The sequence below is a fragment of the Colias eurytheme genome, chromosome 13, assembly GCF_061535395.1.
Source record: "Colias eurytheme isolate Ceu_HAF_F1 chromosome 13, ilColEury1 Martin Lab GWU primary, whole genome shotgun sequence".
NCBI lineage: Eukaryota > Metazoa > Arthropoda > Insecta > Lepidoptera > Pieridae > Colias > Colias eurytheme.
This window is the reverse complement of record NC_142992.1, coordinates 9,725,314-9,748,375: the sequence shown is the minus strand read 5'-3', so window position 1 is coordinate 9,748,375 and position 23,062 is coordinate 9,725,314. Positions and strand designations below refer to the sequence as shown.

The 23,062-nt window shown below is 35.6% G+C and overlaps 2 protein-coding genes across 3 annotated transcripts in view; one reads left to right on the top strand and one right to left on the bottom strand.

Annotated features, from left to right (window-relative positions):
• Frl (formin-like protein) overlaps nt 1-23,062 on the bottom strand; it is a 75,092-nt gene that overhangs the window by 19,514 nt on the left and 32,516 nt on the right. For both annotated transcript variants that reach the window (XM_090108367.1, XM_090108368.1), the window contains exons 2-6: nt 8,398-8,568; nt 3,533-3,612; nt 2,082-2,221; nt 1,432-1,652; nt 507-674 (exon numbers count right to left, since the gene is read on the bottom strand). In XM_090108367.1, the coding sequence (XP_089964493.1) occupies nt 507-674; nt 1,432-1,652; nt 2,082-2,221; nt 3,533-3,612; nt 8,398-8,568 (780 nt within the window). The remainder of the gene's footprint in view (nt 1-506; nt 675-1,431; nt 1,653-2,081; nt 2,222-3,532; nt 3,613-8,397; nt 8,569-23,062) is intronic.
• Nucleotides 4,132-5,213, top strand: LOC149903624 (uncharacterized). Its single transcript, XM_090108369.1, has one exon. It carries the CDS (start codon nt 4,162-4,164, stop codon nt 5,149-5,151), a length of 990 nt encoding a protein of 329 aa, XP_089964495.1. The 5' UTR covers nt 4,132-4,161; the 3' UTR covers nt 5,152-5,213.

Here is a 23,062-nt window from a genome sequence, read left to right as displayed (position 1 = left end):
CATATATTTACATTAGTGCCATCTAGTGGCTCTGGAAGGAAAAGAACATCAAGTCTGTGTTTAACGTGCCATCTAGTGTGTTAAAAGCAAAATACCAAGAGATATAATCGAACATGTAGTACGTTTATTCCCCACTGGCGCTTTAATTGCGTAAATTCATAGTGCATATTTTTTTGTATGGAGTGAACCGTCTGTTGTATACGTAGTATATTATTATTAGTCTGTGGTATAACATTAAGATCAATAAGGCAACTAATTGAATCATAGTGTACTGTGTAGTTAATTTTTTGATATTGTTTTTTCTTCAAACATTTGATTCTGTAATCGAATTGAAAATTGTCGGACTAGTCGCGAATAGCACTGGCACGGTTTTTTATAGGCATATAGGTGTATGGCGCGCTCCATCTGCCTTTTGTTTTATAATCTGAGTATGTGTTTATTAACAAAAAAGGCCTTGTTTTATAAACTGAATTTGTCCTTTTTTTTTCACAAAAAACTACCCTCACCTTAAAATTATCAAACGCCGACAATATAATCTGGTGTCCGCCCTTCACCAAACAGATGGCCGCGAGCAGCTCGAGCACGAGCGCCTTCGTGCGCAGCGAGTGGTGCACGAGCGACAGAGCGATGCTGTTGATCGCCTCGCGGTGTTGGATCACCATGTTGAACCCGTACTGTTGGCGAGCATAGAGTTAATAAAGGTAGAAAATAATATCTGCAGCACGACCTGCTGCCGTTGAGCTTGTACTGTTGAGAGAGTTAAAAATGGCAGAAGATAATATCTGCAGCACGACCTGCTGCCGTTGAGCTTGTACTGTTGACGAGCAGAGAGTTAAAAATGGCAGAAGATAATATCTGTAGCACGACCTGCTGCCGTTGAGCTTGTACTGTTGACGAGCAGAGAGTTAAAAATGGCAGAAGATAATATCTGTAGCACGACCTGCTGCCGTTGAGCTTGTACTGTTGACGAGCAGAGAGTTAAAAATGGCAGAAGATAATATCTGCAGCACGACCTGCTGCCGTTGAGCTTGTACTGTTGACGAGCAGAGAGTTAAAAATGGCAGAAGATAATATCTGTAGCACGAGTGCCGTTGAGCTCGTACTGTTGGCGAGTCTTGTGTTGGTTGGTGCTTGCTAGTATTTTGTGTGTGAACTGTGACGTGGCGGAAGGCAGTTCAGTTTGTATGTTTCTGAGTTCATGCAATACAAAAATATACGGTGTGGCGACACAAGGTGTTAAATTAAACTTAAATATTATAATCTAAAAATTAATACATATTCAATTCGAAAGTAACATAAAAAAATATCAACTGGACTCACGGCACAGATGGTGCCGAAACTTCGTTCGAATCGATCGAAACGCCGCCATTTTGACCTAACACTTAAGACAATAATATAGTGCATTTTAAGTTGCCCTAACAAGTTCCTCACCTTATTGTTCATAATAGCACGCATGCACATAATGCACACGTGTATATCGTCCGTAGAGGCGCCCATGTTAAGCCTCGCCGCGTGTCTCGTGCGTCGCCTAGCAACTGCTGGACTCGCGGCGCCGTCCGCCTCGGAGTCAGCTGACCGGGCGCGTCGCCGCCATGTTGATGTTAGTGTTGAACTCGCTTCCGCGCCGCTTATGTCGGATGTTGTTGTATTTGCTTTTCGAACACATTAATTTTTGAATTACACTTCTTCACATATAATTTATAGTGATAAAAAACACGATTAAACAAGATAAACTCGTAACATTATAATATGTACTGTCACCAATCCTTATAAGTGTATAAAGTTTGAATAAAATGTATCCGTTTAAAATGGATCAAAATCGAGTTTAAAGGAGTCGTTTACACAAAATATAAAAGCGTGTTAATTACCTCCCTCCCCCTCCCACATGACATCGTGTAACAAAACATTTAGTGTAGCGTTCATCTTTGTAAGTTTAACGCCAAAAATAAAAAATTTGTGATTATAATAGCAGCAATATCCCACTAGACGACTAATACAACGTCTTAATCATACGTATTCAATATCCTGCAAGATCTTCCTTCATTATAACATAACATAATCATATACAAAATTCTCCATACCCTGGTGTATCCCATCGCTGGACTGGCTCCTCGCCAGCGCGATCCGCTGCTCGTGCCGCATCATGCTCAGCCTGAAGCTCAGGTAGTCGATCAGCACGTCGAGCCCCTGGTTCTGCTCGTTCAGGAATTCGCGAACCCATCTGAAATAATGAATCTTTAATTTAGACTAGCTTTTACTGCAAACTGCGTATGAATATGTGGATATTCAAACTATGCTACAATATTGTTTAGCTTTATCTTGTACGTACTGTACATACATTTTAAAATTAAAAGTCACGATAAGATTTCATACTGTGTGTTAAGTTGAAAACATCTATACATTCTAAATAATAATGATTAAAACTGATATTTACCATGAATTCCTGGTGCATAAAATAGAACAACAAAAACAAAGATAGAGCCACAAAAAGCTGTCTAATTTAGTTTCCCTTCTTCAGAATTTTGAATCACTTAAATGGCAAGATGTCCACCTTATGTCCAATTCAGTTGCCAAGTTCCTTGAAAATGGCTATCTTTGCTAAAAATCTGCCAAGAGGACATTTTAACTGTTCTTTTTTACGTAGATGGGTTTGTAGACCAAATAATTGAGTATTTGAATAAAATTTTTTTTTGTGCTAAATGGAAAGATTATATATTAGTTTTATAACAAAACTGTTTTTTTTTTTAATTTTTTTTGCAATAATTCAAAATTTATTTCAAAATAAAAATTAGTCTTTGAATCCAGTACCGAAAACACACCGACAACTCCCGAAGCGTCACCCGAACGCGTGTGACGTCATAATGTTAGTTTTCACTCATTGCAGTTGATAGAAAAACGTATACAACTATAACATTTTGACGTCACATCTATCGTGACCAGTCATGGCGCGTTTATAGTCACGTGACTTTAATTTAAATTTCATCAATTTTTAATTGCTTATAATTAATTGAAAAATAATTTTTTTGGAGATTTTTGCATTGAATATCAATATTATTAATAATAAAGTTTTAAAATACATAAAAAAAATCAATATTTTTTTATTATTCAAATACTCAATTACCTTGATTTACATACAAAAATGGGTTTTAAGGCAATAAATTAACCTTAATTGGCCACTACATATGTCAATCTAAGTTTCTCTAATTAATAAATAATAAAAAAACACATCCAACGCTCGATTCTTGTAATATTTAAACTAGTTTATCGCTCTACTTTGAAATAGAAAACATTGATGAGATATAAATGACGGGAGATAATGAATGTAACATATTTTAAAAAGCTGAAATAAGATAAAACTGATTTAACAGGAATTTTATTGAGTAAGATAATATTTAATCTGTAAAAGGATTTCCTTTGTTACTCATAAATTTGTGGTTACCAGAAATTATTTAGGCAATTTGATCAGTTCTTATAATTAATATAACATGATAATTGTTAAATAAATTTAAAAAATTTAAAATGTTACGCTTACTCTATGTGATTGGTTCGTAGCGATATTTCCAAATCCCGTAGCACTTGTGTCGACGTCGAATCGCCTACCATTTTTCGTTTCTGTAATTGAGAAAATAAATGATATTTAGTTAAATTCAAGTAGTCTACCCAGCCTCATAGGTAATTAATTAAATAGACTGTTATATCCCTGATAAAAATGCCATTTTTAATTTGCCTTCATCGGCGATTGAATCAAGTAACTATCCGTTGCAGAACTGAGTACTGACACACTAACCACTTTACTTGAGGCAAACTACCCATTAATATCTCTACCTAAATCATCATGCTTAATTATCATTAAACCTTCTGTAATAAAATAACTGCACCAAACCTCAACAATTCCGAGCATACCGCATCCCACCGCATCGTCATTACAAAATCGATTCCATCAAAATTTATGTTACGAGAAATCATTCCAACGTTATCGCCCATACGATCCTGTCACTCACGACTCAGCAATAACTTGGTATAATAAACCGACCCGGTTTCCACAGAATAGTATGGTCATAACTACGCTTGCTAATTTGGCGCATCGCCTTATAGAGAGCATTCCACCAGTATGCTATATTTTTTTATGAGATCAAGAGGGGCGTGTCGCACCCGGCGGTGATGAGGGACAGGGAGGTGGAACGAATGGCACCCGCGATTGAGGACCCACATCCGGCAGAGCAGGTAGAGCTGGGGTTCGTCTTGGTAGATGAGGGCACCTATGCCGACGTGGTTGACAGCCACGTCCATAGGATCTATACGGACGGCAGCAAGATTGAGGGTCGAGTCGGAGCCGCCCTTTCTGTATGGGAAGGTGCGATCGAGACAAAGGCCATCAAGCTTGCGTTGTCGCCGTATTGTACCGTCTATCAGGCTGAGCTCCTTGCGCTCAAAAGAGCAGTAGATATAGCCTGCAAGAGTGGAGCGGCAAAGGTCGGTGTCCTCAGCGACTCCAGATCGGCGCTCCAGGCGGTCACCCTGAGTTCCCCTCATCCCCTGGCTGTGCAAACACGGGCGGCCCTCCGAAAAGCTGCATCGCAGAGGCGGGAGGTCTCCCTGTTTTGGATCAAGGCGCACGCAGGGCTGAAGGGGAACGAACGGGCAGACGAGTTAGCCAAGGGAGCCGCTCTGGGGTTGAGGAGGAAACCGGATTACGATCTGTGTCCTGTTTCATTCGTCAAGCGTATCTTGAGACAGGATACGATTGGCGAATGGGATAGGAGATACGAAGTAGGAGGAACGGCCGGAGTCACGAAGCTCTTTTTCCCAAGCGCTGCTGCTGCATACAAAGTAGTCGGAAAAATAGACATCACACACCACATCACACAAGTACTGACTGGTCACGGCGGATTCGCCTTCTACTTGAACAGATTCAAGCTGAAGGATAATCCGTCGTGTCTATGTCAGCCCGGAGTAGAGGAGACGGTTCCTCACCTGTTACTCGAGTGCCCTATTTTTGCAAGCAATAGATATGCTATTGAACAAAAATTAGGCATGGCGATGACGGGTGAGAATCTACCTTCCGCCCTGGGGGATAAGTTTAGGGATACTTTCTTTAAATATTGTAAATATATTGTAGAAGTAGTCAATAAGCGAAATAATGGGGTGTGATGTGATTCTGTGATATTAGGGATAGTTTCAATTGTTGTAGAATTTATTTTATTTATTTTATTTACCAGTATTTTGATATTTAATTTTGTATTTGTAATATTTTTATTTTGTAATAATTCTATTTTTATTATGTGGATATAAATTGTGATTGTAAAGAAATAAAAAAAAAAAAAAAGAAAAAAAAATGAAAATAACGTCTCTGGACAATATTCCAGAGGTGGCGCGAACACCCTGTGATGGCGGGTGCCTTTTTAAAAAAAAAAAAAAAAAAAAAAAAAAGTATGCTATATTTCTCGTTTACTTTATAGTACATACATGAATGATGTGAGGACGTTCATTTCTTTTAATCATGTCATTACAGCATAAATTACGCATTCATGAGAATTTATTAACGTCGATTGTAAAGGCCTTGGTGTTGTACAAATATAGTTTACTGGGAAATAAGGTAAACACCACTTCTATCTATATCTCATTTGCATAGGTATGTTTTTGAATTCTTATAATATTTATTATTACGAATATTTGTTATCATATCCTAATAATTAAAAACGGATTTCTACTTTACTGCCTAACAAACTGCAAATTCAAAATGCATAAGTAAACTCCGATGGGATAGTGTTATAATTCTTGACTCTGAAATTGAAATTAGGATCACATTCTTATTGACCATCGTCAGTATTTAAAGTGAACTGAGGAGCTTATCCTTAAGCACAATAACTTACTTAATTTCTCATCATATATCTTCAACCATCTTCGTTCTTCCATCTCCCTTCTCATTAAGATCGTAATACTGAACCATTATGCTACATCTACCTTCAATTCGACGTATATGAATCAACGATTCCCAGATCCAAATTACCGACCTGTTGACCTAACCGTTTGTTTCCCTTCAACCAGCAATTACCATTGACCCGTGGCTCGATTACAATTCAGTCTCCGTCCATCAGATACGATCATGATATTGATTTGCGATCGCATAGATACGGAAATTGCTATTCATTGTATCGCCTGGAGCTCAATTCATACAGTAATGGAGGACAAAAGGGCGCCGTGGCTTTTACTCGGTCGCCGGATGGCGCGACACGATCGCAATTTTAAACGGTGCTGATGTGCGATTGTGTGCAAAATCTCGCGATGCTAATCGATGATCGCCGTGCTTGTGCGCACGTCAAGGTGATACGGGAAGGTAAATGTATCAAATGCTACTACTGAGTGGATCTTGGAGGTGCTGGAGGTATCTGAACTCGCTTAAACTTAAACTCTACTAAATTGGCTTACAGACAGACGGTTGAATAAACTAAATCTTATTTTTCAAACGGTTAGTGCGTGTTGCACGTTAATGTTTCCTTATAAGTACTGTGAAATAGTATTGAAGAACTATACCTATAAATACGAAAGGAAATTTAGCCTGATCACGTTTTGAGAGGAGCAATCCTTTTAGGCTTCGAGAATCTTTAGAATAAGAGCAAAAGAAATAATCCAAGTAATAAAAATCAAGTTCAACGTAGATCAACATTGGTTCTACGAAATTCCCGTTGAACGGGTTTGAACTACGCATTTATGCACAGCTTGCATACAGTTAAGTGCCAAGGTTAATGAGATGACAGCAAAAAGTAAATTGCCTTCAGAACAATTAAATCTTTACATAGCGAACCGGTTTTTATAGCAAACACCATAATAGTCGTTTACTCATCAACAATACATGACGCAACGTCTTCAATCAGTTTGATTGGTGTGAGTCACGAGGCGAATTCGATATTGGGCTGTTTAGGGTTTAGAATGCCTTGTAGGAGTTAGGTGATAGGGCACATCATGAAACCTAATGGAGAATATAGCTACGTGTTTTGAAATTATTACATTTCAATTATCAGGAACGACTGACGAGACAGGAATTTTGAAATAACTAAACAAATACTAGATTTTCCTATAAATTTATAAAAACGTCAGTAAACAATGTTTTGCTACGCAGAAAATGCCAGTGATGTCGTCGACGAAAATATTAAATCAGCTTAACATACTAAAAATACTATAATAAATGCATCATGGAGCACTTTATAAATAGTTATTAATACAATTTTACGCGAGATTAAGTAAGATTATTAAAGCCTGTGGTAATATGATTATGATTCTGAAAATAAACAAGATGACTAAAATAACCTAATGCTCCTACTTTGTAAACTGTGTCAGTATCCATATATCCTTTCACAAGCCATTCATTTGTTTATTAAATGCACAGTCGCTTTGCATCATATATATAGAGCAATTGTAAGACCGTGTACACATACACAATAACGGCACAATGCACCATACATCAGCCGGGTGTACACTGCCGATGTGCAATTTGCGGAGACAGTAACTAATAGTGTAGCCTGGGGATAATTACATGCGGGCACTTGGCTATGCTTCTAAACTATTTAGGTCCTTGAATTGACGATCGATTTAAGGGAATGAGAGCTAATAGGGGTGTTGTAAACTTTATGTCTAGTTTTAAAGCTGGTGTTTTTATTATTATGCTTGAGAATTAAAAAAAAAAAGGGATTTAAAATTAAAATGGCAGGTTTCCAACCTCTGCATTTCGCAAGTTGATTTTCTTGAGATAATTGAATTTGAAAAAATAATGAATGTATTTGTTCAAAATACAGTCTGCTTCTGGGATCAGTTTAACAATATTATCATTAGTGCCATAGCGCAATTGCCAGAGATTTTAGACATGCAAAATTAAATTTGATTTCCGTTTTGCTAATGACGTTAAAAGTGCCGGTAAAAAGTTCGCTTTGATGGTATACAGTGTTTTTATACGAGGAGAGAAATAAGGGTGCTGTTCAATGATTTTTACTTCTCGTTAAATTAACGTCTCGTGTCCCGCTGTGTACATTTTACGCATTTTTTATTTCCTTTTCTTACGAACTAGTAATCTCGCAAATTCAAGTGGGCATCATATTATTTTTCATCAAATTCTAGTAACTGGTCATTTACAAGGAAATTCGTCTCTTCCGTTGCCACCGCATCCGTCCTTAACTAATATTATAAACAGTATTTGTCTGTCTATCTTCCATCACCTCGTAACGGAGCGTTTTTTTCTTGGCTGGGGATGGTTGGATGGCTAGATTGTGACATGCTACTTATTACTGCAATGAAATATCTCATTCCCATGGAAACTTCCTTTGACCACGTTCGCGAAGCGGCCTGAAAGCTACAGTACTGAATAAAATCTTTCGCAACTCAAAGGTGCTACATAGTACATACCCTGTGACTTCTAGACGCCTTCGGGTCCAGGTACGTGCGCAACTTGTTCAGGTAGTGCGCGGGGGAATCCTTCGCCTGCACCATGTCCTGGTCGCAGATGATCTCCCACTTCTTCTCGAGGTCGTAGTTGCGCAGCAGTTTTGCTTTGTCCGGTGGCAGGTCCATTGACGCCTGTACAGAGAATGAGGATTAGTTAAGGAATTTAATAACTTCAAGAAAATAGGCTTATTTTGAGAACAAACAAATTAAACGTAAAGAGGTTATTCTAAATGGTTATACATCTAATCCTAATAGTATATTACATTATATCCAGGAAGAAATTCGCAAAAGTGTTCGTTTACACATTCCCCTCAATCGAAATAAACAACATAATAACACTTTTTTCATCGAAAGTAACACGAAATCATAAATCAATCCGAACAATTTGTTCAACGATAAACGACATAATAATTGAGCGATTAAAGAATATGCATCACGAAACCTATAAGCAGATAATCGGCTTATCTTTGCGTGAGGATTCATTCTACACGCGTCTACTTACACGTCGAGGTGTTAAGGAAAAGTAAGCTTTAGTACAACAGTGTAAGGATGAAAATGACTTGATTGTAGTAGTTGTAATAATTAAGATGGATCAATTGCACAAACATGACACTGAGGTCTAACATAAAACCGTACTGCGTATTTGTGAATGTGGTAAACTGTAAAGGATAGCTTTACTGTGGTGTCTCGTAGATACACTTGGTGGTCTGAGTAGTTATTGTGCTGTGGTAATAAGAGCTAATGTTGTGTTCGTATTCTTAGCTTTAAAAGTGTTTCGTGGTTTACGTGCTGTTATTCGAGTACCGTACCTATAGATTATGCTCGTTTTATGGGGTGATACTTGATATTTAGATGTGTTTTATGGGAGTGCGAAATTGAGTTACGTTGTTAATATTTATGCTTTCAGTTAACGGTATTCAGCATTTGCAAGGAAATTGTACATTATAGAAAATGTTTTAGAAATCAATTTATAATGGAGAATGCTTTTCTTTGATATACCACCAAGCAGTATTCCGTGATCTTAAATTAAACTACCCACTATTCTTATCCTTTACATTAACTGAATGAATTTTTTATATATTTAGCTTCACCGAGGTTTCACCGAATATTTATTCAACCAAATTAGTATCATCAAAAATAAAATAGCCACTGACGTCACAGCGGATATCCCGACCATTGTTGTCTACCATCGCTAACCAACCATAGAATAACCTTCACTTTTGTTTTCCAAAAATTTGCTATGGTTTTGTACAAAGAATTCACTTTTTATGGTGTGAAAGAAAAAGGGAAATCGTAATCCTAAATTTTCCATAATAATATTTTAAGCGAATTCATAATCATTGTTTTACTTTTATCGTATCTATTTGCCTATAAAGTACATATAAATTAATCTAAATTAATAAACGTAGGTAAGCTACGAATTGAACTCTTCCGCCGATTAATAAATACCCTAACGTACACTATCATCTAAAATTCAAAATGCAAACCTAACCCAAACGAAACAAGGCTCAAAATCCAATTCCATAATGACCCAACTTTACCAGCAACCAATACTTAATCTATAAGCTACACCCCAAGGGCATACATCGAAACTGCAATATATCACCTCCGTGTGTCGTTTCCATGCAGTCACACGGGTGGTCCCTGGCACTAGCGACCACCCGGGTCAAAGGTGATGTACCTGCATGCCAATATCAATCTTAACAATTCGACAAACGAGTTACAATTGAATGAAGATGTTGGAATGGCAAGGTGTGATGGAAATTATGAGCGAACTGTTTTTTTCTTAAAGCACTTCATGGAAGAAAGCCCTGATACAAGTAGACCTCTTTCTTATTTCATCCTTGAGTCTTACTCTAAAATTCATTTCAAATATATTACAATGCCATTAATTTATGTTAATTTTTAATTCTTTAATTCGAAATAGCTGTGTTATAAGTTTCGATGTTATGAGATATATTTAGTCACCCTTAAAAAAATAATTAACATTCCTATTGTACAATAATGATACAAGCTAGTGAATATTTTCTTATTATGCACGCAACGCAATTTTGAATTTAAGCTCGCATAGTGATAGCACAAAAGTCTACTTCTATTGCAATGAGAACAAATAAGGATATTAAGGTGAAGATACTATAATATTCGATCAAATATTATCTTAAAAGAGGCCTTAAAGCATTACCTACTTACTGGTACACTAATAACCATAACTAAATTGGATTATTCAATAACAAGCCCATCCCTTCCATACAAAATTCTCCATAAACCCTTAAGATTTCTTCTATTTATAAGACAATAAAAAAATGGCTTCACTTAATTCCGTTGTCATGTTTAAAGGCGTATCGTCAATGGGAAGGGATAGCTGAGCTATTTCTGTATCACTGACTCACTAAGGAAATCGTTATATCTCTTCCCACATGCTTGAATATGATGAAAGGGCTTATATGTCTATAATGTAATAGCTGGTGTCTGCGATTTACGTTTCATGGTTTTTGGAGACTAGAGCAATAATCAATACCAATTAATGAGGGTAATCTGAAGTTCAGTGACAGACCGTTGCAAATATATTTCCAAATAGTACACCTACCTTCGAGCACCTTTTATTCTACCTTCTAGGTGAGAATGTAAGAACTTGGCATGTCATATAAATTCTTATATGACATGCCAAGTTCCTTAAGAGCTATGGCGGTATCGGTCCCATTGATAAGAGAAAATTTGTAAGTTTTACCATTAATTCATCATTATTGGCAATCCAGTATTTCACGAGTAAGAAATTCAACAGAATTAAAACTTTTAGCAATACACAGCACGCTCAATTGAATTACTCATAAGTGAACTCAGACAACTACGAGCACTGGGCGGGAACAGAATCGTAAAGCGGTATCTACACGAGATAGCTGAGCAGTAAACTTTTTACTGCCACCCGCGTGTATCTTCATTAAGTGAAATTTATTGGAAGATAATAGAATTACGCCGGCTACGAATAGACGGCCTATCTGTGTATCCTTATCTTAACGATTCAAATATGAGGTTATGGAGTTCCAGACGAAATGGTATAGTGGCGGTCACGTGAGAGAAAGCAAGAACATGTTTTATTTGGTGACTCTAATACATGATAATGCAGTGAGAAAGCAAGCAGCTCCATATCCACAACTCTAGTGACATATCCTCATAGATGACTTCTTTAAAAGAAACACTCAGTTATAAACAAAGAGGAACATCAACAGATTTGTAATCTATCGGTAAGCTGTATCAGACAACACGCCTGAGCTTAGAAAAAACCTTACTCTGCTTCCCTTTTCGGGCAATCTTTCCAACAAATTACATAAAAGTGTTTAAATCAATATTTGCGTAAGTGTTATTAGGGCCTCTGTTACAATGATGCGTCCCTGCTACACATCGTGAGCGTCATAGGCATAGAATATAGATTATGAAAATAGTCATATTCATGCGTACATTTATATTGTGAAACATACTATTATTACGATCGTTCATCAATTAGTAATTCATGATAACGGTTTCTAGCGTATCGAGTGTTTCGGAGAAACGGGAAATCAATATTTATTTTGAAGTTTATTTCAAGTTTTCGCCCCTCAAATGTGTTGACTCAGTCGAAGGCCGCTCTATATCCACACACTATATTATAAACCGTCCGATTAGCTCGTTCTACTTCACTAGTGATGGGCAAATGTCGATATTTAGTTTCGATTAAAATGTTATTAGTGTCGTGCAGTTTAATTAATGTTCAATTAATTTCATTTACTTTTCTGTAAACCATTCAAGGTTAAATTATATTACGCAAATGTAATTGCGTGATTAAATGTCAAAAGTCTACACCATAAAATTAACAGCTAAATTGAGAATTTATCACAAAGTTTATTGCATTTAGGGCCGATTTTTCAATCCTTGGTTAAAATTTATCCGTCCAATAAAGTATTACACGAACATATTAAAATGTCACCTGTAAACTGTCAAATACGGGCAAGTAGAATACATTTTTGAAATGATAGTTTAATACGTTATTCGACGAATAAGTTTTAACCAAGCATTGAAAAATCGGCCCTAAATATCCTTAACATGTCTTTGCCGAGCTAACAGAGAAAAGAAGAAATTGGCGACTTTCAGACTCATTCAGTTGCAAGGTAAACGCATTATGATTTAGATATTCCTACTTCGAAAGCGTAACGCAAACTATACCTAGACAGTAGACACTCTCGTTCATTGTGCAATACATAAACAAGTTCCTGCATACATCTATTGTATCTAATAAAGTACATGCATTCTCAATTCGTTGGGGACAAAAGATGAACTTTCTCACAGCGCATATTGAATACGGATAACCCACAGATTATCACTCCTAATGGACTGTCATTAGTGTGATGTCGTGTGAAAGCAAATAAACACTTCCGCTCTTATGCAAGTAAATAAATTCTCTAGTAGGAGTGATAAATAATTAAGTGGTTACTCTTTCATTGATAAAGTTGTTGTCGATGTAGTGAACACGTAGGTAGTATATGTTTATTTCACAATAATAACATTCAAAATAACGACAACGGGGATGAAATATTTTATGGAAAGGCACACTATGCTATACGGAAATATATTACATTGCCGGATATTATCCATTTTTTGTGACCAACAATTTGTAGGAAATTTAATACTATAGGAAATAGAACTTCAGTAATACTTCAATTTAACTTCGCAATAATACATAACATAACATTAGACACAAAATTCTCACTTTACCTCATATGATAAACAAATTACATTCATCTTGCAATTGCACTCTATTCTACTATCATTAATAATATTACTATTAGCCAAATGGTCCATAGAAAGATCAAAAAGCAAGGAGTACCAGGATTACATACAGAAGTTACTTACTACATACTGCTACAGGTCACTTCCTAGACGCAGTATGAAAATCTGTTCCTTGTCAATCTTAAGTAGTAATTAGAACAGTATTGTTTAGTCTATTAAATAGTAATTATAAATACGCTAACTATCAGTTGACTGGCGCCGACGCTGTTATCGCTCGATAAGCTTACTCAACTTCTGTTACTGACTTGAGTTGAACTCTACGACATTCTAATGTGAACGCTACTAATAAGTTCAAGAGATTGAGTTGTTTTTTAACTTTTCGAAAAATGAAAAAGGAGCAAACTCTTAAGATTTATAATAAACTAGAGGTCCGCCCCGGCTTCGCCCATGGTACATATTTCGCAATAAAAGGTAGCCTATGTCCTTTCTCGGGTATCAAAATATCTCCATACCAAATTTCATGCAAATTGGTTCAGTAGTTTAGGCGTGATTGAGTAACAGACAGACAGACAGAGTTACTTTCGCATTTATAATATTAGTATGGATTTTCATTCATTTATGACTAGTTTCGAAATCTGCAATAAATTTACAACTAATCATAAAATGTATATCGATAAAATCAAAGCTAATTATTGCAATTAAATGATAAATGTATATAAGTTTATCTCAGCTGAGATTTAAACAATCAAAATCTCACCATCGTATTGCTTAAACGGCAATAAACAGAAGCCCATAAGAGCCCATTCAAATGCTCTATAAAAATCAACATAACGACACCCAGTGCGATGATCTCACTTGAATTCTCTGTACTATTACGCAAAACTCCATAATAACATTGAAATCAGTAATTATCATTCAAATGGCGTGCTCCATTGGTGCGTTGTGATTCACCAATCACTTCACTTGTGGGTTTCCTTGGCCTAAAGTATTGAGAAAAACATTTTATACAGCTATAAATAAAATAAAAATTGTGATTCATAATTTGCTTTATCGAGGTTAATTGTTCTGGTTTTTCTGCTATTGATGCTCTGCCTCTATCAAGTTATCATTATGTCTCATTGTTTGTTATCTTTGTTATTTAAATACTTGGAACTAGCTATTGTCTTAATAAATATGATCGATATAAACTGCGCATTTATTATCCGTTTTTCTATTGCGTTTTTTTAAGTGTTTTCAGCTTGAAATTTTGATGTGCTTGATCGCAAGCGTATCTTTATTTTTTGAATAAATTGTTTACGAATACTCTTCAATCTTTTAAGCATATAACATATGCTTCGTTTCAAATATGTTATATTAAAATAAAGCCTACTAATAATAACATTAAAATGTTTATAGTCTTACCATCAAACCGACCACTTTAGTGAAACCGGTATAGAAAAATTTATTGTTTTAATTTATCGACATAAGTGGCCTGTGTAAGTGGCACATCACTACGATTAAATAAGAATTCATTCACGACTACCAAAATACCACTTGATCATGACTCAGGCGCATCATTTAGAGATTTATATTTGTTATTCTCAAACTATTTTTAGTTTTATTATCTTATGCTAGTACTTTGCTCCAAATCTTCACAAGGGTTTGGTATTGACTCATTCATTCATAATCTTTTTATTTTCAGCCATCGTTTTTATAGGTATAGGGTTAATCATGCACAACTGTTTTAAGTCTATGTTGAACATACTTCTTCAAATTGTTCTGGTTTTTTGATATTCATATCAAACTATTTTTAAAACTTACAGATCATTAAATTCTGCTTGATTACAGTGTAGTACTAATCTATATATATTTTTTACAAAGCACAAAGAGTGACACATACGAATCAACCGCAAAAAAATCTGCGCAAAAAGAACTAGACATGGTCCCATACTAACCAACTATGAATCAATAGTACAAAATTGAAACCACGTTCAGCAATTTAAACGAACAACTTCTCAATACCACAATCTCGCTAGTAGGTATATATAATTTAAACAACAATCCAACCAAATAAATACATTACATTACAGTAAAACAATTTCGATCGAAATCTAATCCCATTTGAAGACCGTTAGTACAATTGATTCGCATCCACAACAGTACAATCACATCGTAAGGCGCTCGTAAACAAAGCCGGGTCGTAAAAAGGACACTTGTATATGCTTGAATTGTCGTTTGGTGGATTTTCATTACCAATTGCTTTGGTGATGAAGGCGTTATGGTGATAGGGCGGATACATTGCGTAATAGATGTACCTATTTGTAATAGAATAGTAGATATGAATTGCGTGTCGCGGGAGAATTCCAACCAATACCCGCGGCCCCATCATTAAAGCGGCTCGACGGAACACAGTGGGGTTTTAGTCGGTAAGAATCCAACATAATCCCAATATTGTCTTCACCAACACCCAGATCCTTTGACACACCTCTACTTATAATTTATTTAAACACTAGATTTCCACCCGAGGCTTCACCCGCGTTTTCAAATAAAAATCCGTATAGTCCGTGGGATTTCTGGTATAAAAAGTAACCTATGTCTTATTCTAGGTCTTCAGCTACCTACGTACACAACTTCATTGTAATCGGTTCAGTAGTTTATACGTGAAAAAATAACAAACATCCATTCTCCAACTTTTGCATACTAGGAGGAGTAGATGTTCAAATAAATCATCCACATTCACATACATCGCTTTGAGCTTTCTCGACGTGCATCGTGTCCGCCGAGGCCCTGGCATTAAGCGGTGCGGTCTATTCTGACCTTACGCCAACCTGCAAGGTCACCGGGACGCGTTAAAGGCCACGGCTGAGGAAACGTGTGCAAGTGTGGGTACTTTAACTGATCTGAAGAGATGGTGGTGCTGAGAAACCACGTATAGAACGCTTTACAATGTTTACAATAAAAAAAATCGTTTTTGTTGTTTACGATATGCTTTTAAACTTGCTCAGTTATCAATCCTTTATCTCAAATATCCTTGAATGATAACTTCCTTCCTTTTCAGTCATTAAACTCCATTCCTATATGAAATGGTATATATTTAATTTACCTCTAAAATTATGATTTTCACGAGCTCGCAGTAGTGAGTACTTTTGAGAATTCCATTACCTACTCTCGAATTACTACAGACCTATATGACCTATATCTTACAAAAAATCCCATCCCGCTTGAATCAAGTCGAAATACTCCTTTCACTAAAGGGTCTGATAGAAAAGTTTTCATCTAAATAGCACTTTAGATGCAAGATTGTGACTATACCTTCACTAAAACCGCATTTATTACATTACAACCGGCTCGTTTGCATTTTTCGATACGTCAACATAAATTGTACGTTTTTCAAAACGTGTTTACCACAACACGTAGCAATACACACATGAAGCGAACGTTTTATGAATATAATCAAATTTATGTACAGAATTCGAAGATACGGGATTTAGCAATAACAATATTCGTATACGAATGAGAGAATTTTATCGCCAGGAATTGAATAAGACATGTAAATAATCTCGGTAGTCGGTACTGATAAAGGGTTTTCGGAGATAAATTTTATTTCATTGAATTAGAATGACAACTACCGAATTACACATAAATAATGTAGGTGTGTCAACCAAGTGTGATAACTGCACGATTTAAATTCAGGTTTATCTTGAGTAGGTATAATATTTTTGTTGTTTAAAAAGACGAGAGAGAGAAGTAAATTGTACTATAAACAAATGCTTACTAGAAATATCTCTTACCTAGATCACATATCTCAAACCCCTTCATCAATATCATTAAAAAGTTTTTTTGTAGGATCACGCAGTACAAATCTAAATGGCCATCACGGCAATATAAGTAGGTGTAGCATGAATAGACGATTGGTCAAACCCAATATTTGCTAGCGGGTCATTCACCTTCTTCAAGGACTGTTTTTACATCACACATGTCACGTGACGTAAGCAATGAGCTTTCAGAGATGAAGACAAGTGAATTCGGAGCTATCGAAAATGTTTATCGCATTAGATTCTATCGATATTTTTAGGGCTCCTTTGATGTACAACAAAAATATCGTCGAATAATAAGAAAACAAAAGAAAGGCAATTTCCAATAACATGTCATCATACGAAATTCACTAAATACACGATCAACTTAATTTAAAAATGATACGATACGATCGATGATTTATAGCTATAATCATAGACTCAATCATATCGTCATGTACTTTGGTCTAATATAAAGTAAGAAACGTTCAAACCAACAAAAAGCACTCATTGATATGTATTATATTTACGACGCAATGCCCTCATCCAAAAAATAGACTCAATAAAAATTCGTGTCGTGTTTGATGGGTATGTGTTCAAAATCCTCAATTTATTAAAGTACATATTATGTTTGTACCAAATAAAATATTAATTCGCAGTCGTTTGTATCGAACTATCAATCATTACCTAATTATATTTTTTACACATATAATACTAGGAAATGAAAGAGTTCTATCGACCTCTATCCAAACATTAAATATCAAAATCTAAACATAACTAGTTTAAATATGAACACCATATTCGGCCACCAAAGGCTTCAACGGTACTTTATAATAAAACACGTCTCTGAAACAATAGTTAGAACGCAAACAATATGATTTGTCCAATTTCTCCGAATACGAGATGGTATCAAACTATCAATGTAACGATAACAGGCCAATCGTATTTGGGGTCAAATCTGTGACCTTTTAAATACTCCGATTTAATTCGTGACGGGTCAACGTTCGTAATTACAGATGGACATTAATTTGAATTTAGATTTTTTACTCTATACGATGGGTGAGTGATAACTGTTTAGTCTGAGGTAGGGATGTAACGATACCGATACCGATACCGATATATCGGCCGATATATCGGCAAGCCGATATATCGGTATCGCCGATAATAAATCAACCGATACCGATATTTTTTTATTAAATTCTTTTTTGCATTGTATTCATTCATTTTGTTTTATTTCTGTTTCTGTAATAGTGTTAAGGAAGAGCGGAACCTCCTGACACAAGCATTTTATTTGCTTACTAGGAGTGTTCCAATCACAAAGGAGAATAGGCAAATTGGGCCTGAAACTTGGGCTAAGACCAATACACACGAAATATTGTTTTTGTGATATATCATTACACATACCTTAAGAAAAAAATAAAATAAATAAATAAATCAACCGGGTTCTTGTAAAGTCAAGGCAAAAAGTTTTATTTATTTGGCTATTATTTTGCGCACAATAACGGTGTTTTTAATTCGAGTGAAGAAAATATAAATCTAAATGTCACTGGAGTGACTGAGTTTAACCACAAAGAACGTCTAACTATGTTGAATTATAATAAACACGGTATAGGTACCTGTTACAAAACATAATATGTATTAGTGTATTTCGGTTATTAGAAGGCTTAAGATTAGAACGTATTTGTAAGTGAAAGTGAATTGGAGTAACATAAAGATATTGTCATTGTCTTATAACAGTTATTTATTGCAAAAAATAAATATTATACACAAAGAAATAAAACTTTATATGACTGTACAAAAACCCGGTTGATTATTTTTTTATATATATTTTTCCCGTTATGTATGTGTTATGATCTATTATAAAAACAATATCTCATGTGTATTGGTCTAACTCAAGGGTTCAGGCCCAACTTCCATAGTAAAATGCCCATTCTCCTTTGTTTATGTAAAGGAAAGAAATAAATATGTAATTTTGAATTTTTTTAATTTTTAACGTGATAACGTTTTTAAAATCGTTTTAGTCGGGTGACATGTTCATAAACTTGTGTCACACCAAAACCTCACGAGCGCGATCGCAGGTATAACGAGAGAGAGACGGACCGATCTCCCGTTTCATCTCGAGCGCTGCCACTGCATTATGTTATCACGTAAACATCTCGATCGTAAACCTACTTTACAAACAACCAATTTTTTTGATATCAAATAATTCAAAAACCCGCGCCCAATGAACGATGCGGGAGGCCGCCCGCGCGTGCGCACTTTGTTTTCTGAAAAAACTCTACCAATAGTAAACTTTTATTAGGTACTGATTGTATGTGTATTACTTAAAGTTTAACTGACTTCGTAAAATAATAATACTAAAATAAATGGTTTTGTTGTTTTTTGATTTGGCATTTTTATTTAAAAGAATTCGATTAACAGTTGTCTCTGTTAAATGTTGGTAACTTCTTATGCATAATTCACTTCTTTCTTTCTTCTTTCTTTATTTTTCTACCAAGCCATCGATATCGGTATCGGTATCGGTATCGCCGATACATTACTACAAATATCGGTATCGGTATCGTATCGGCAAAATCATGTATCGTTACATCCCTAGTCTGAGGTAACTTGTCAAAATATAGAAAAAAGTTGAATCTCAGAATTGATTAAAAAACCACTCGATAAAGCAAACACGTTTTAGTATCAGATGTAATGTTAAATGTACAAGTATAATTATTAAATTCCTAGTTATAAATTAATTAATAAAATTACTAAGAAACTATGTAAAAGTTATTTAGACTATGGGCGCCAATACTTTCTGATTAATGAGAATAACGAAACTGGTAAACTTAAAGATAAAACCCTCAATATGCGAGGCATTTTAGCACTTAATTAACTCATATACCCTTAGTTTACTTACTTTTGTGTACTTTTACATACCTATATGTATGTAAAAGTAGAAGCAGAATAACAAGCGCATTTCTGGAGATCCAGTACAATTTCACAAAATTTCAACGATATCAAAATAAATAATAAACAAAATTTTAATAGCATGTGTCAATTAATTCCACACCCGCCCAATCCTTTAGCTCGCACCACAATAATATGCAGCATCACGCAGCATCATAATTGAACGGGCCATCTACAGATCTATGCTAATGCCGACACCACCTCATTTACATTTCATGTACAGCATTATAACACTTACACAAACATACATAAGAACCAAATTACCAAACTTGGACGCAAAGCTCGGAGGAACCGTTTTATAGGCAAACAATTTGTGATCAACTAGAGTACTTGTAAACTTGTTTCAGTTAATTGATTCATTTTTTACAAACTAAATGGAGCATTAAATTTGTTAAACGAGTTTTAGTAGCAACATAGATCTGTCCATATTATTTAGATAAATTATTTCTCTAATCACAGTGCAGCTGGAAGATCGTTTATCATGTCGTCAGTTTTTGTAAGGACTTCCCATTAAATATGTATTCCATTTTATGTCTGCAAACGTTCACATTAAGATCTTCACTGAATGTTCACATTGATAAAATGAAAAATACACAATGAAAAATATTTGTCGCTACAAAATCAAAGAAACCCGCTAAAACTGTACCACATTGTAATCAACAGTACAAATAAAACAATACGAGATACCGTCCCGTTACCCCATACACACGCGATCAATTCCCATGCCTACATTTCAACTGCACCCATACAATACGAGACAGTGAGGCACAGATCAACTGTCAACCGATACCACTGACTTGGCAAAAAGACGAATTCCCTGGGGAATGTAGCGTAATCTGAGAAACGACAACTTGAAGACTAACATACATTACATGTGCATTTCCTGTTGTCGCCCACACGTGAATTTGTATTCAATGGCCAATAGCATTTCAAGTGAAACGGTAAGATGTACGACGAGTGAAGATTTTGAAATATGTGTTCAGTTCGAGTGATTTGGTTTTGTTTCTTTTCTGATTCCCAAAAATATCGAATTACATAATGTAATCATGTACTATGAGGAGCAATAGATTACGTGATTTGTGTTTCGATCAGAAGTACATATTGAATTGAGAGCTCCGTCGCTTTGATCTAAAAATAGAACAGTGTGTGAAGTATTCTGATAAATTCGAATACTTGCTTGTGCATGAAAATAAAAATACTTGCTTGTGCATAAAAATAAACGATTATCAAAATTACATTGAAATTATCATCACATAATGTTTCTAGGGAGCATTCTGTTATCTGAGGCATTCAGGACAATAATACTATGTGTTAGCTCATAAAATTTCACCCATGCGGCAGATGATCGACACTTTTTTACACCCCAACTACAACTCAAGGTACTCAACATACTTGCAGGTTGCACCAAACTCCCAATAGATGATAAATTAGGTAATTCGATCCACCGCGAAACCAATACAGTAATGAAACGCGGCTAACCCAACCGCAGAGAGGCTGTGCCGTTAGGCGACGACAGCGTGTCGCAAACTGGTTTAACTTCAACACTGAATAATATGCCTATTTAGATTCATTTCAAGGGAAAATAGAGACGTAAAAATAGTCGAAGGTGAAAGACATGGAGCAGTTACAAGGGCCGGTTTCACACTTTGTTTCTTCGAACCTTTAAAGTCTACAATACCTCTACTCACAAAGGTCATAAATAATACCGTTATCCGCAACCCTCTACGCATACAAAATAAAATTAATATGGAATTTTCACGGTAACAAAAACATTTCCCGGCCAAAACATTGCGGGCACGGTCGTAACGATCATGACATATCATTAATCAACCAAATCCGCCGAGCCATGACCATTTGTAAAAGACAAAGGAAATTCCGTCGTCACTTTAACAAAATACATGAGGCATTCAGGACAATAATACCACATAATACTACGAGTACAATCGACATTGCATTGAGAAGCTTTCTCTTTGTATGTTAGATTTGACTTAAGTGTAGTATAATTACTGTACATTTACTTCAAATATTTTAGTTAGTGTAACTAATATGACTCGAAGGACCAATTCCAATACACGCCAAGATTTGGCAAATTGTTAAGGATGTTTAGAGAAATTAACTATATCGCAGTAAATGAAATTTATTCATTAACTAAGCTTAGGTATAGCGAAAGATATGGATGTGAATCCCGATCATCATCCCCTGCATATAAAAACCCCAATAAAACATCACATATTGACGAGAAATTAGTGTTCTTTACTGCAAAACAACAATGTATGAATATTAAGTACTCATAATGATTTGAAGCAGTGTCGAATATTTAGAATCCTTTGGGTTTTACGACACCCATTATTTCGCATACAGACTGCGTCGTTAATATTCCAAACCTCGACGGTATTAGCCAAGCCGCTTCACTTAATCTCAGCGGACACATTACGACCGCTACACTGTATTGAATGTTAATTATTGTGTGATCAGTGATGGTGTGTAAACTGCTGTAAGGTGTTAGCCGAAATGAGGACAAAATTCTAACAAACTAGGCTCTCTGCACATTCTAGGCTGAAATAGTATATTCAACTGAAACCTTTGGATTTACAATGATCACAATTTTAATAAAAACAAACAGTAACAAACAATCAATTAGACCAAACTTTATAGATTAATATAATGTTTGATCGGCAGCAATCAGCATTCATCTATCTTGAAATAACATACATCCTCAAAGTTTAAGTACTCCATTCAAAATTCTGCGATTCATTACAACCTTTTTTTAGACAAGCACAACCTAAAACAGCAAAACTTCTACTCTTCTATATAATAGACTGGATCATTTATCCGAGTCACTTATCCAACCACCCTTGGTAGCCAAGCAGACAAAGCTTTGAGTGCCAAAGACAAGTCATTTTCAACTTTAGAGCATAGAACATAAGATTTATTTTCCTCTATTAATTCGACCCTTTCGTAGATCGTTGGGTCTAAGAGTGATAGTATAACGCGTAGTCTCAGCGGGGTAAACAATATGTGCCAAAATAAACACGACGCTTTTGTATTCCTGAAATGTAGGCGCGTCTTGGTTTTGTTTCTGAAAATGGCTTTGCGTTAGTACAACGCCGTTTACACCTTTTCTTGTGCGACTTGGCAAGAAA

Bases quoted from the DNA above. Each gene is read 5' to 3' on its own strand.
- LOC149903624 (XM_090108369.1), top strand. From the start codon at position 4,162: ATGAGGGACAGGGAGGTGGAACGAATGGCACCCGCGATTGAGGACCCA.